At 52.1% G+C, this 14,726-nt stretch overlaps 2 protein-coding genes and 1 non-coding gene across 3 annotated transcripts; 1 reads left to right on the forward strand and 2 right to left on the reverse strand.

Moving 5' to 3' along the window:
- The first annotated feature begins 254 nt into the window (after positions 1 to 254).
- Positions 255 to 327, forward strand: SMAC4_13333. Its single transcript has one exon. It is a non-coding gene; the product is annotated as a tRNA-Lys (tRNA).
- Positions 328 to 3,909: 3,582 nt separating this feature from the next.
- Positions 3,910 to 4,746, reverse strand: SMAC4_05108 (uncharacterized protein; the record flags this gene model as incomplete). Its single annotated transcript, XM_066090226.1, has 2 exons — positions 3,910 to 4,279; positions 4,691 to 4,746. The coding sequence occupies 2 exons, from the start codon at positions 4,744 to 4,746 to the stop codon at positions 4,045 to 4,047; spliced, it is 291 nt and encodes a 96-aa protein (XP_065946285.1). The 3' UTR covers positions 3,910 to 4,044.
- Positions 4,747 to 12,122: 7,376 nt separating this feature from the next.
- On the reverse strand, positions 12,123 to 14,575 carry SMAC4_05109 (uncharacterized protein). Its single transcript, XM_024655690.2, has 5 exons — positions 14,116 to 14,575; positions 13,970 to 14,055; positions 13,733 to 13,919; positions 13,506 to 13,676; positions 12,123 to 13,423 (listed from the first exon to the last, which is right to left on the reverse strand). The coding sequence occupies exons 1-5, from the start codon at positions 14,192 to 14,194 to the stop codon at positions 12,339 to 12,341; spliced, it is 1,608 nt and encodes a 535-aa protein (XP_024511537.1). The 5' UTR covers positions 14,195 to 14,575; the 3' UTR covers positions 12,123 to 12,338.
- Between the last annotated feature and the right edge of the window lie 151 nt (positions 14,576 to 14,726).

The raw sequence follows: 14,726 nt of genomic DNA on the forward strand, positions 1-14,726 counted from the left end.
CCCCATCCTACCCTAACCCTCCATCTCCAAGTGTTCATCCAATGATCTAACCCCTGAACTGCCTTAAATCATCCCCACCAGATCCCTGCGATCCACCACCCCAACAAGGGACCGCCCGGCATCAAAACATCCACCACCAAAAACCTTTTTCACATCGCCACCACACAGCACCACACAAATTCCACCACTTGCACCAGACTCCTTAACCCAATTCGCAGTCTCCCCATTCAACATCCAATGGCGGTTAACAAACCGCCCGGCTAGCTCAATCGGTAGAGCGTGAGACTCTTAATCTCAAGGTTGTGGGTTCGACCCCCACGTCGGGCTCAATTCCCGATGTTCCTTTCGTGAGAAGGACGACATCATCTTTTTTCTCTTTTTTTTGGTTGGTTTTCTTTCCTGTCCTCCTACGTTTCCATTCCATTCCTTTTTGGTTGATCAAAGCTGGAATGTTTTGGACTGGGTTCTCTGACTTACAAGCACATGACACATTACACATTGGTCATGGTGAATGGAAGTTGGTGATATGCGCCTGAGGTGAATGCCTTCCTCAATCAGATCGATGACCATTTCGATGTTTATAATGTCTGGCCTGATCCCTTATAACATAAACCACTTCGTCATACCAGATACTGGCATGGATCAACAGTGTGGAAAGAAAGACGTTACAGGAAAGAACATGCGTCGACCAAAGAAGGCCGTGAATGGAAGCGAAGGGAGCAACTGGAGCCGAGGGATATTGATTCGACCAAATGTAATCAGTTGTTCCCGTTCGCTTTCCGTCGTCAGTCAACCCTAGTCTTTGCAAACTTTGTCCACAAAGGAGCACTTCAGGATGCCAGAGTACAGAAGACGGGACAACACTTGTTTTGGTCTTTGCTTCGCTTAGCTGTTGTTGAACCAGGTTTTAGGGAAGAAGTGATCACGAGAGAAGACGAAAGAGGCAATGAATGTCTTGATTGGTAGAAGAAGAAAAGAAAAGAAGAGGAAAAAGAAAAGGAACAAAGTCCGACTAATATACAAGATAACCATGCGTGAATCCCATCTACCTCTAGCTTCAACGATCACCGGTTTTATGACCCTACCAGTCCCACCACTCTGCTCGGAGGAAATCCTCCAGTCCCCCCTCTCGGTACTCTCATCGCTGCCGTCTGCTGGAACCATCCCTCAACCTCGTCGTATTTGTACGCATGGAATTCGATTCCATGTTTTCCGCGGCCAAGAAGCTGTCCGCGAAGGTCAAGGAGGTCTTCACCCTTCCCGTACCCGTGAGAATGAAAAAAGAGGTAGCAAGTACCAAGAACGTACCTCTACACTACAGCTTCCAACTCCTTTGGACATAACGGTCAAAGCCACGTTTCGTCTCGTTCTGTAGCACCTCGGCGTGTTTCTGCATTTCCTTGAACGCCCTTAGTCTCCTTCCATTTCGTCAAGCCACGTTCCCGCAGTGATCTTGGGGGCATCTTTGCTCCCACCGCCCTGGGCGGCCTTGGCCTCCTCATCCTCCTCCTTCTTTTTCTTGGCCTTCCACTGGTCCAACATCATCATTTGTATGGCTCTCCGCAGCTCCACTTGCTGCTTGCCAGTGAGGGTCTGGCCGAGTGACTTGTACGGGGTGCTGGGGTGTTCGTCACTGGATTGTTGGAAGTGTTAGTGAGCTGAGCTCTCTTCGATGACAGACGCGCGGGTGTGTGTGTGTGTGTGTGTGTGTGTGCGTCTAAAGGGTAGGTAGGGTCCCTGGGCTGATGCACTGTACCAGGCCAGTGTCTCTTGTTGCACAAGAGGAACTTGAAGCGAGGACAGGGGACAACTCAGAGAAGACAAGGCCACTACCGATGAGAACAAAGTTGGCACTCACTCATCCACGGGCAAACCATGGTGCTGTCGTCCTGACGGGTCTTTTGATCGTGTCATATTGAGTCTGGGATCCCTGATGTTAGAAGACGCAACCTACAGGTATAGAGGCAGAGGGGCTGCTTGACGTGTTCTGACACAACTTGGACATGGCAGTCAAACTCACAGACAGCGAGGAAGCTTTGCCCTCTATCGGGCAGCGGTGCGGCGGCGCTCGAGACAAAGAGCGGGCTTTTGTACCCAGTGACGAGGAGCTTTGCGAAGGTACGAAACCTCTGGCCGAGAAGACGAGACGCAGAGAAGGTTGTAGATGAGGGATGAAGTGGAAGAGGGACGTGCTTGGTGGTGATCTTGGTCGTCACCGTCGTGACGCGGATCTCAATTGCGTCCGACAAAGATATAAGGAGAGAAAACGAGTCAAGAAACAACTCGTCAACTGGTGAAGTGCTCAAAGTTGTTTCTAGAAGTGGGAGAAGAAGTTCGCGAAGCATGAAGTGCTCAGAGTTGGTTCTGGAAATGGAGGGAGAAGTTTGTGAAGAAAGGAGGAAGTTCGTGTTGGAGAGGGGAACTTGGGGATTAAAAGACACTCGGCTGTGGGGCGTCTACTTAGACGTCTCTTGAGACGGGATGGAAGTGGAAGTCGCGTTCCTCAACGCGATACTGCAGTCAATCACCTTCCACTTGGACTATCAGAGTCCAGACTCCCGCGCGACCTGCCCATGCGAGTACCTCTACGGCTCTGGAGCAATCTCGAAAGCTTGAAAGCTCTGCTCTGCGTCTTCAAATAACGGAAGGCACGCACGCCCCGTAGAGATTGAAACAGTTTGCGGATCGGGAGAGTACCGGTATGTGCCCGGTGACCAGCCAGATGCGGCTAGCCCGCTGCACAATAGAGCAAGCAGCTTCCAAGGATCCTTCTTTCCTTTTCCGCCTGGAAATGTCCTGCAGTGTTGGTAATTCAACTGCTTCCCAAGCCGGCGCAGCTGGCGAGAGAAGGCTCTGGCCTTGCTTTCCGGACTCCAGAGGCGGAAGCCATGAATTGCCATCGCGTAGACAAGTGAGAGGACCGGGCCAGATTGCCCGGTTGGTTTGGCAGTGGCTATCACGGCAATGAGTCCTGTTATCCTGCTGTTACCAGACGTGACTGCCCCTACTCAAGATTCTGACATCCTCCCGTGTTCATCGATCGGCGATCATGGAACTGGTGAAATGACCGCAATCTCGCAAAATCTGTTCCGGCTCTTTTCTGTACGGGAAGGCGCGCCTGCAGGAGCAGCAGGCTACTACGGATCGTGATCGATGGCGAGACACAGGGTGGTCCTCAAGGTGCTGGAGGCAACCAGTTGTCCAACATGACAGGAAGCAGCATCAGAGCTCCTCCTTATTTCTCCTGTGAGCATACCGCTGGTACCGTACCGGACAGTTTAGCCTTTTACTGCTGCCCTCACTGGATGTGCGGCCAGTGTCCAGCCTCTCAGGACTTCGGGAAAGGAGACCATGAGTTGCCATCGCGTAGGAAAGTGAAAACTCGGTTGGGGCAGGCCTGAGACTGAGACTTCCACTTGAAGCACCCAGGACCCGTGACTGCCACCCCGTGACAGATTCGCAAGGAGAGACCGGGCTTCGTGATCGAAGATGTCATCAACCAAAACCTCATGCTGAAGGGTGCCCTCACAACCCGCAAGTGTCCTCGAGTGTCATGCCAGTCGGAGATGACCTACGATAAGTGACCTGTTTGAAAGTGTTGCGTTGTGAACTGAGGCCTTTTTGGCACTGAATCTCCATGATATCTCCAAAATTGTAACCGGTGGTGATGATGTCTTGTTGAGTGTCTTGGGTGCTAGTTGAAGGCCAGAACATCATCATGCTTGGTATTGGCAGTTTTGTCCATTCTGTGGGCATAATCGCCAAGGGTTGCCTGAGTGTCCCACTTGATGCCATTGTGGAGGTGGTATTGCCTGAGTCCAGAAACGATGTAGTGGTGAATGTTTTTGGGTGGATGGCATGGCACAATGGACACAATGAACACAATGATGACGGCGAGTGTGAAGTGAAAGGCAAAAGCTGTTCTAGAGGTATCTACATGCCTTTGACATCCATTCACTGGACTTCCCATTCACCGGCACTCCCTTCCGGAGAAAAAGAAAGAGAAAGAGAAAGAGAAAGAGAAAGAGAAAGACTACAGTACAATTACACACCTCCAGCCTCCGGCGCTGCGCCGGCCACAACAGACAATGCGCCGGCCACACCAACAAGACAATACCCCGGCCACCACAGCAAGGCAATGCGCCGGCCCCCAGTCATACCAGCAGAGAGGAGGATCTCGAGACGAGGCTGTGTGTAAGACCAGGGGCCAGCGGAGGGGCCCCTCCAAGGACCGGCGTTAAGAGGCCCCTCCTGGGCCCAGACGATGGGCTTGTCGTTTCTGGACGGCGAGTCAGCTGAATTTCTCCAATGGCCTGGTGGTGAGAGGCAGGTATTTGGTCTTGGTTGGAGGAGGGAGGTACTAACCACACCAACGATGCGTTGGGTACTGGTCGAGGCTCTCACTCGAGCCATTGCGCCGGTCACACCAACAAGACAATGGGATATTGCTCCCGCCAATTGTTTGGCCTGCTCCAGCCAGGAGGCGGCTTTCTTGCTGATGTGAGAGAAAGGTCAGAATAGGCCAGAAGAAAACAAGGGGAAGAGGACGAAACTGAGGGCAGTGTGGACTTACAGCATGAGGTTGGATGCCCGCGTGTCCTGAGGCTGGAAGGTGGCGCCCGTTGCTTCGATTTTACCCCGTTCGTGTTAGTCCCGGTTTGGTGACATGACGAGAAAGAAGACCACTCACGAAGATGCAAGAGAAGACAATGAGGCGGCCTGTGTACTGGAGGTAGTGTTGGACATGGGGGAGCAGCATTTTTTGCAGAGGTGGGTGGCTAGGACGTTCTGGGTGCACATCCTGGCGGCGCCCTCGGTCTTGAATGTGCCATTTTTGGTGTGGCAGGTTGAGTTGAAGAAAAATGATGATGAAGGAGGAAGAAGAAGGACGAAGGACTGGGGGGGTAGAGGGGTCTTTATGGACCACGCGAGCGGGGCACTTTGCACTGAAAGATTCGTCTCGGTAATGACACGCTCGTCTGATGTATTTTGTACTTTTTCTTTTTCTTGTCACACCATACTTCCATCCGGTTCCAGTGGATCGTGTCTAGGACACACACTTGCCCAGGGCGAGTCCAAGTTGATCATGTGCAGCTTAACGGAGCACCCGTATCTCAACCAGGAGGAAAGCTATTTGGACCATGAAAACTTGAGGGAACAACTTTGAAGATCTTGAAAGTCCACTGTCAAAGTTTGAAAGAATTCTATGGTTGGGTTGTTGTCCAAGATGACGATTCCTGTTGACCGATGTCCTCGATCATGTCCTGCAGAATGTGCTCCGGCTGGAGATGAGCATCCACGCGTAAGGAGTACGTACCGCACTCCGAGTTTGTCAGGCGACTTGCAAAGCAGTTTGCAAGTTGGAAACAAGGAAGGAACTTTCAGACGAGACGGCATGGCTGCTTTCTCGCTGGCAAGATCGACCTTCGAGCCCATTCGCCCCTCAAGATTCTCTCAAGTACCCCTCCCATCCTTTCCCTCCGCATCTTTTTCCCAAGAGACTCCTGTCTTTCCCTCTTCCTCCTCATCACAACATTTTCAATATTCTCGAAGGCCTTTGGCCTCCCAAGGCCACGGCCAGGCCACAGCCAAACTCAAATTTTGGGTTTTGAACTTCCATCGCGAAGAGTGAGTACCACCCTCCCCCGCATCACCGGTCCCAGTCGGCAACTTTTCCTGGCCTTGGGATACTCTCGCGGCTTCGCATGGCCATGCAATCATCAGAGGAATGCAAGTGGCAACTGAGCCTCCGAACGAGATGAAAGAGTCCCAATGATTCCGCGCTGCTTTCCCCTGGCTTTTTTGCCCGTGTCGCTCTTCTCGCCATCACGCAATGCCCAATCCGCCTTTTGGTGTTACCATGACCCAAACATTGACTCCATCACTCCATTCAGACGCATGTGAGCCCCGTCTCACAGTCATCCTTGTAGGCGACAAACAAGTGCCACTCGCTCAGGAAGTGTTGAGTATTTCGTGGCGACGTCGATGGTATGTCCACCTTTAACTCGTCGACCAGTCCAGGAAGTTCACGAACTAACGAAACATCACGGTGGCTCTTGGAGCATCATTACCAACACCAACACTACTACCACTACCACAACCACCACCAACGACAACATGAACAACCAGAGTTCCCGCCGAGGGCCCTTCTGCCCTCAAGAAGGGCGTCTCCATTACCGATGCATGCATCGACTGGGACTCCACCGTGTCTACTCTCGAGGAGCTCGCCGAGGCCGTCCATGAGCGTCGTGAGGTCAATGGTGGCCTTGCCAGCGGTGTCGCTACCCCCAGCGATGGGCGGTCTATCTTCTGGTCCTGCAGAAGGAGGGTCACCGTCCGGCTATTTACGTCGGTTTGGCCACCAAGCCTAACCCTCTCGAGGAGGACTAGGTACCTACACCATAGTCAACACCCCAACACAGTTTTGGTAGGCTAACCCTAGAAGCAGACGATATTCCGACATCCGATGACCTATCATTAGCCGACCCCTTTTCCCTTCTCTTCAACGGGGAGGCAACATGCAACCAGCCTCCCTCGTCCCGGGGGTCGGCTGATGCCATAATCTGTTAGAGTGCTTGTGTTGTCTGTCGGAATTCTTGTATCTTCTGTCGGAGTGTTTGACTTGTGTGTTGCTGGGCTGCCTGTGTCTTCTGTAGAGGTACCTGAACGCTTTGGGAGGCGCTGATTATGTGATGTTGGCTTGGTACATGCAGAGGTAGAAAATACATTGATGCACATGCCGTTACTGCCCAAGCGTGACGTACTCCCTACATGCAACCCCATGGACTACGAAGCCTTCTGCAAGTGTGCATTTTGCTGTCAATGGAAGTCTGATCTTCCGTGGATTATCATCACCTTAACATTCTCCATCCTTTCATGTAACGACTACCGACCGAGCCGCACGATCGATCGACTGATTTATACAAGAAATAATGTGGAAGAGGTAGAATACGCCAGAGAATCATCATAACAGCATTTCAGGTGCCTAGAATGGACTTGGCGTGCGGAGAGGCAAATTTGGTGCGGGCGATAACGGAAAGCATCAAAACCGACGGAACCGGGACACTCGACCACCACGTTCACAACACATCATGTTACCCCAAGCTAAAGGCTTTTATGCTTGCAGTGGGCTATCAGGTTTTGTTCCTTGAGGCTTCTCCATCAACTGCGTTCCCAGTGGTGGTGCCACGCTGGTCAGGAAAGGCTCCGGCTGCTTGTTGAAGCGATTGCAGCTCCTCTGCGCCGACTACACCGGCACCTGAACATTGTGGAGACCGTAACACGACATCAAAACAAACATCTACTGGCCTATGCTAATGAAAAGAAGCCATGGGCTGTAGATTGTATGCGCTGTGCCTGAACAAGTGCCTTGAAAGGGCTCGGCTACGGGTGTTCCGCAACCAAACACCCGAAAGGGAAGTTTGTTCACATGCCGAACAGGGGCTAGCAACGCCCAGAACAAAGAACTGGAGTCTACCAACCCACACCGTTCATGTCATGGCAGTCAGAGACAATGAGACACCATGGTGGGCGGCTCCATCGTCACGGCCTTTGCTATATCACCTCTTGTTGTCCCAGCACCAGAACTTGATGTAGACAAAAGTTGTCGCGTGGGAAAGCCTGCCACTGTACCAAGGGCCACGAAGAGGCTGTAGAGGCAGCTCCTGGAGCCCCTAGCCAAGAGTTATAGATAATGTACCAACGAACAAGAAGAAGGCTAAACTGAAGGACAACTCCTTCATCTGCTTTGTTCTTTTCGGCTTCTGCTTTCCTACCATGGCAACCCAAACGCCTAAGCTCGGCCTCTATTCTGGGGAAACCTGCCCGGAGAAAGAGAGAGGCCAGCGAAGACACTCACGACGAGCTTGAAGATGACACGACACAGGTGCCCAAGCGAGTAAGGACCGGAGATGAGTCACGTTTTCCACTTGACGTGCATGGGACATATTTAGGTGCCATGTTGAAAGCGGCCCAGCGCCTACGGCAAAGTCCACGGCGTTCTTACCGTATACGAGAACCCACACACGCCGTAAAAGAATAGAGAGTCCACGGGTCTTTTCTGAAGAAGACGGCATGGGGAGCCGGGGAAGACAAAATAGGTGGGTACAACTCAAGGCTCCAGCAATGCGATGTCGCCACACAGGGTTTCCTGATTGGCCGCGGCGGCATCCATTGATGATGGGCGTGGAGGTGCAATATGCGCTGATGGGAGTCGTGGTCGCACATTTTCTGCCAGCTCATACCGGGGCAGACATCGCAGCTAAACGCCTGATGGTACCGGCGTGGACATCAGCATCTTCTTGTGCGTAAGTGTGTAACCGTTTTCATCACCGATGGCCGTGTGTTTGGACAGCAGAGATTTATCTCCCTCCTGCTCTGATGGTCCGGAAACCATGCGTGCATACCCCGTGCCATGTGGATATATGTATATCGCTGCCGATGGGGGAGACACCCGTCAAAAGCGGTGGTCGGGAGCCCATGTGCACCAGGTCCACGCCGCTACTAGATTGAAGCAACCTGCTACATACCCAGTCACTATATCAGGCGGACGCCTTGCATACCACGCATACCCAAAAGAAGCGCCGCCCAGGTTGGTAGCTCAGGGTAGAAGTGGATGGCCTGCAGCTGCAAAACGCTTGGGAGAGCTTGGGAGGCGCTTGGGAGGCGCCACGACCATTCATTCTGCATGCCCGAGGTTGCAAACGCAATCGCATAAATGGTTTGGAGCTCAATATGAACGCGGCGGATAATCTCTGTACTGTGTTCCGCCTTTCCCATCTTGGATGTTCCCATCAAAAATGGTCAGGCTACCTCTACGGTATAATATCAGTTGGGAGGAACGCGGGATTCAACCTAGAGGTACCTACGCTCAGAGAGAACCTACGATCAGAGAGAACCTACGGTCGAGACGAGTTACCCCGGCGTCACTCTCTTGGGACGAGAAGACACTCGAATAGCAGAAGACAACTGGGGACATGGCATAATTGTCTTGTTGGTATACCTGAGAGGCGGATATATGAGACGAGAACTGATCTGAACATTGGCAAATGCTCTAGAGACTGAACCTGGAAAGATCGATTAGCGTCAGGATATGTTGTTGGGAGAAAAGGGTGTCTTGGGGATGATATGGCCATCTTTCCACTACGATCAGACGAGAAGTCAAGACTGGTACTAGCACAGCCGGCGACATGGTGTTGTTTCCCATTCATCGCTCAGGATGAACACATGGATGACCGTCCCCACTGTGTCCGCTCCCTCGTCGCCCTCTCACCGGCCTCATAGCCACCAGCGACGGGCCGCATATCTCCTGGTCCTGCAGAAGGAGGGTCATCATTCAGCTATCTACGTCGGTTCGGCTACAACGCCACCCATGGCGTCAAATCCAGGTTTGACGTTTACGACAAAGGGCAGAGCCTTGCGGTGGGATGTCAAGAATGGACACAAAAAGGGTATAGCATTACCCATAAGGCGTTGGTCTGCAATTCGCCCTTGGCATCATCCTGTGCTACCATCAGCACCGCCCGTTGTGCGATTCGCGCCGTGTTCAAGGTCATAGAGACCATGATGACATCGGCGCTTAGGCTAACACTTGGCCAAGTATCCGACACCAGCATCAGCTTCTCTCACTACCTGCGTCCGCACGAAGCTCCGAGAGAGGTGGGATTTCCATTGCCCCAGGTCAATCATGTTCCTCTCTCCTACTCCAAAACCAAGGAACATTCGCATATGCCTCAGCCACTTTGCGACACAGCAGGTCTTCATAGCTCTATTCAACACCTCGCCCATCGGACTGCTTTTTCGGCTGGCTGACAGAGCTGGGGTGCTTCATCTGTCACAAGGGCTACAAGTTCCTTTCTGATCTGAAGGCTCACTACATGCGCGATGGTCACCGGGACCAAGAAGCCGCATTTGCGGCACGCCTGGTGTTTTAAACATCCTTGGATCTATTTGACGGAAGTCACATCCTACCAAGAGGCCACTATCGCTGGTCTAACAATGTTGGTCCTTCATCCCCCTGGCCACCGGACCACCAAAACACCATGAGCACCACAACACCACAAACACCACAGCGTTCGGGCCCCTCAACCACAGCAACCATGGTCGGATCGAAGATAATCCTGACTTGAGGATTGATCATCTTGTGGATGTTAATCATCACATTACCTACCACCACCTCACCCACAAGAACAAGAGCCCGTCTTCCATTCCAGGTCCATCCACTCGCCAATCAACACCACCAGTGCCCATCAACCGACACCCACACCGACAGCCTGGGACCATCACAGTTGTAGAAGCCGGGCAGCCGCGGAACAGCCACAACTACAACATCAGTAACACCACACCTCAACAGCCGCAGTAACAGCACCAGAACAGGAACAGCAACAACACCAACAACACCAACAACACGATCACATCGGATCGGAACTCTGTATGGGAACTTTGGATGGGGACTTTGGATGGGAGTTTTGGATCTTCGGGAGAGACGGCGTGGGCTGCGTGGCGACAGTCTTTGCGGATCGTGGTGTTGTTCAGGCGCACAGGTCGATCTCCCCTGTCTCGGCCGTCTTCATACCTCAAGTTCCAGCCCCGGCCCCGGCTCCGGATGAGGATGAGGCCCCGGATGAGGCTGCCTTGACTGCTCCCGAGCCATTCCCAGCCTTTCCCGACCCTTTCCCGACCCTTTCCCGACCCTTTCCCGACCCTTTCCCGGCCTACGGATGGGAGCTCAATCAGACAGACAGACACCTTCGCATATTCAAGGCCATCTTCAATGAGGGCAACTGGAGATCCGAACTTCTGAGTCCTGTGAGCCGTGCCCAATACAGGCCCCGTCGAACTCGAGAAGTGATAGGCAGACGATACGTTGGTAGACGGATCCAAGGTTCCAAGTCCAAAGTTCCATCGGAGGTAGCGAGCGATAGCGGTAGAGGCGGTTGTCCTTAGAGAAGAGAGGAAAGGAGGATGAGTGTAGACTCTGGACCGTGGTATTCGAGACGCAAAGGGTTAATATCAGGGACGAACTGGCTGACTCTGACAGTGGTTGTGTTTATTGGGATATTACCTGGATCAGAGAAGCCGTTGGAACTGGAGGTGAGACGCGCGAGAGGCGGTTGCGGAAGAGTTTAGGGGTGTGCAAGAGGTATTGGCGACGGTGGTAGACTGCTAGTAATACTAGATGCGCCCTTGGTAGAGCATTCCACGGGCATGGAGTTCTCGGTTCATGTTCGCTGGAGGTATTGTTGCTGTCAACACCTTTCTGGTGCCAGTGTCCTTTTTGCTACCTTCCTGCCTAGGTGGAAGCTAGAAAAGGCCATTTTGGAAGAGAAGGTCCAAGGTCCAGGATGACATGTAGCTGTTCGACCGGAAACAAACGTGTAAAACCTGAGCCTTTATCTCGCCGGTCAGAGGTATCATTTACTCACAACCAGGCGAAAAGCTACCAAGGCAAGGTTAGCGAAGGGGAACCCTCCGCGCATACCCAAATACTCCCCATGCACACCCAAAATAGCAGGCCCCTAAAGAAGAAGTGACCATATTTGCACCCTCCCTTCTGCCACATTGAAGACGAAAAGTTAGTTATAGAGTTTCAACTCCCTAGAAAGCCTTCATCATTGTCTCTTCCTTGAATTCATTGCACTTGGCTTCTTTTTTTGACTCCGGCTGGATAAAGAGTAGGTGAGTACTTATTACCAAATTAATTAAGCACTTCCTTACGAAAAAGCTAAGAGTTTCCCCCCCCCCAAAAAAAAAACAATATTGGGCCTCCTTAAACGGCCTACGAAAAAAGAAATATACGAAAAAAAAACCGGTATATATAGGTCTGTAGCTTCATTTCTTATTGGGTGCCCCAGGACATCTACTTATTGAGTGTGCGTAGGGAGTTTTTGGGTGTGCGCGGAGGGTTCCCCTTAGCGAACGTAGTAGAACTCTATGATAGGAGTTGGTGGTAAGAACTTGCGTCTAGGACTGGCCCGTGTTGACCTGTTTTTCTTGGGAGTGAAAGGAAGTCGGAATGTCATTGACGAGTACCACCATCGTAGAATGTTTCATGCCTCCGAGCGGCTTTGAACAAGTGATATGTAGCATTAGACGTAAAAAGACATATTTACTTCTGCAAAACCAAAATACTCCCCGAACTACTCGATCTCTTGACCATTCCCGGCCTTCTCCTATCCTGACCCTGTGTACTAGCCTCCTGCGTAACCTCCTGCCTAACCTCCTGTCCCGCCCATATCCTATCCTGCCCCTGCCCTTGCCCGTGCGGTAGCCCACCGCCATTCTTACTACTCATACTCTCCGACATGCCCCTAGTCCTCCCACTCCCACCACCCCCAGGTCTATACAAAGGTGTAATCCTCACCCTGGGTATACACAGTCCTCGTATCAGCCGTTTCCACTTCCACCCATCTTCCATGTCCCTGCAGGTGGTTATCGCCCCTGCTCGTTTTGTAGAGATATGGTTGCTGGCCTTTATGTTGGTAACTCATGTGCGGCGGCATGAAACTTGGTGAAAGCGGCGGTGGTGGTGGTGAAAGGGGACGGGTTTGGTTTATTGCTACGGCAATGCCGATGGCGGCGGCGGCTGGTTTGGGACGTTGGATTGGGAGGGAGATGGAGATGGAGGAGGTGTCCCCGTCGCCGTCGGGGGTGGGCAAGTTTTGGGTGTGGCCGTTGGGAGAAGAGAGCGAGGATTGTTGGCGGGAGTGTTGGCGGGAGTGTTGTCTCCCGTGATGTGGTTGTTGGTCGTGATGGTGGTTCTGGCTATCGCGGCTTCCGAGGCGAGAGTGGGAGGAGTGTACCCATCTTCGATACTCCTTATGTCCCTGTGTGAACTCCTTCTCTTTTTCCCTTTCTGCCTGGTCGTTACGATGGCTGTCCGCACGCGAGCCCAGCTTCTGCAACTCCGCCTCTTCGCCATATGCATGTAATCCGTCTTCGCTGGATTGTGTATCTAGTCCGTTACTCCCCTTGCTTTTCTTAAACCACGTCCCTGTACTCCTTCTCCCTCCTGACCCTGACACATTCCCCTTTGCAGTATTATCTGCCCCTGTCCATGTTCCCGTTCCGTAACTTCCATAAGTATATCCACCACCCCTTCCACCCCTCGCTCCCCGCGTGAGTCTCCTCTGCCGTCCACTAAATATTGGCTTCAGCGCTGATACCGAAGCGCACGAAATGGCGATGGTGACCTCGATCATGGACCAGAGGTTGACATTGATCCCCTCGTGAAACGGGTCCTCGGCTAGGGTGTAGATGTAGATGGTGTGTAGACGGACTATGGAGGCGACGGCGGCGAATGTTCCAACGCCGAAGATGAGGAAGAGGGCAATCTTTTCGCGGGTGGGACGGTTGATTTCGCGGAGGGTGGAGATGGGAAGGAGGAGGATCCAGAGGTCGGTGAGGATGTTGAAGGCGGATGTGACTGTGGTGGTTGTTAGGAAATGAGTGGGTGAGACACAAGGGGTTCGGGAGGGGAAGGGAAAAGAGAAGAGTGTAGGACTCACAGTAAAAGAAGGCAGTCGTGTTGATACAAGTACCTTCAACAGCACCGGTAAAATCCCACATCTTGTGAAGAGGTTGGCATTGTGCCAGAGTGGTGATAACGCAAACAAGAAGAAATACAATGTGTAGGATGATTGTTCCGATGCAAAGGTAACGAAAGGTGCGTGTCACGGCTTGGAAGAGTTAGTCAATGAACACTGTAGGTACGTTATGGCTTGTTGTGGCCTACCAAACCGGATGTAGGTAAAGAGAATGGACACCTTGATGCAAAAGACGTTCGCATAATACATCACTTGAATAGCGAGAGTAATCTTGAGGAAGTTGACCATGTTATCTAGAGTGAGCGTCGACATTGCCATTCCGATGCCATTGTGAGTGAGGACGACAAGGTTGATGAGATAGCCGAGAGTAAGGGCCTGTTATGATCAGCAATTGCATTGTGGATTTTGAACCACATGAGACTCACCATGGCAGCAATAATAAAGTAGTCATCTGGGCCGGGATTTTGGATGAGGATGAACCTGCTGACGCATCGGAGGAGGACGAACAGCACTGAAGCCTGTCAGGATGATTGAAAGAAAAGAGTAAGAAAACGGCCAAGGGGTCACTAACCGGCCACGGCTATCATGACAGCAGAGGCAATGATGAGGCCATTTTGTCGTCGTACATCCTCAACGGATGGTTGGGCCATGACTCTTGAACTTGTGGTAGCAGTTTTTGGGGGATAAAAGACGGTCAACCTAAGGAACGGAATCACGAAGCTGGACCCTGGAGAGGTCTGCCTTGTGGGGAGAGGCACGACACACAGGAGTGACGGACAAAGGTTCCATTGATGAGCCCGGGGATATAAGAGTGATATCAAAGTTTTCGAAAAGCTTAAATGAGAAATGAGTTCCTAAGGCACGGCTGGTTTTCATGTAAAGGCCATGCGCACAGACAATGCAAGACCAACTAACTTCTAGGCTCCTTGGTCAACAAGCGAGGCCATTCACGCGGGCCGACCATTATAATATCGGGTGGATTAGCTGAAAGGGAAACGAAGATGTCATTGCGAGAGCACCGGGGCCGTGTATGGGACAGGCTTTACCCTTTTCTCTTTAGAGTAAGCGACGATCGCTTAGGGCCACATGTGTGAGGGAGACCAAGAAAGGGCCAAGACTTGTAGGGTCGAAGCGAGGAAGATGAGGACAAATCAAGGAATAGGGAAGCAGTTCGGCTGAACG

Source organism: Sordaria macrospora, chromosome 2 (assembly GCF_033870435.1).
Source record: "Sordaria macrospora chromosome 2, complete sequence".
Lineage (NCBI taxonomy): Eukaryota > Fungi > Ascomycota > Sordariomycetes > Sordariales > Sordariaceae > Sordaria > Sordaria macrospora.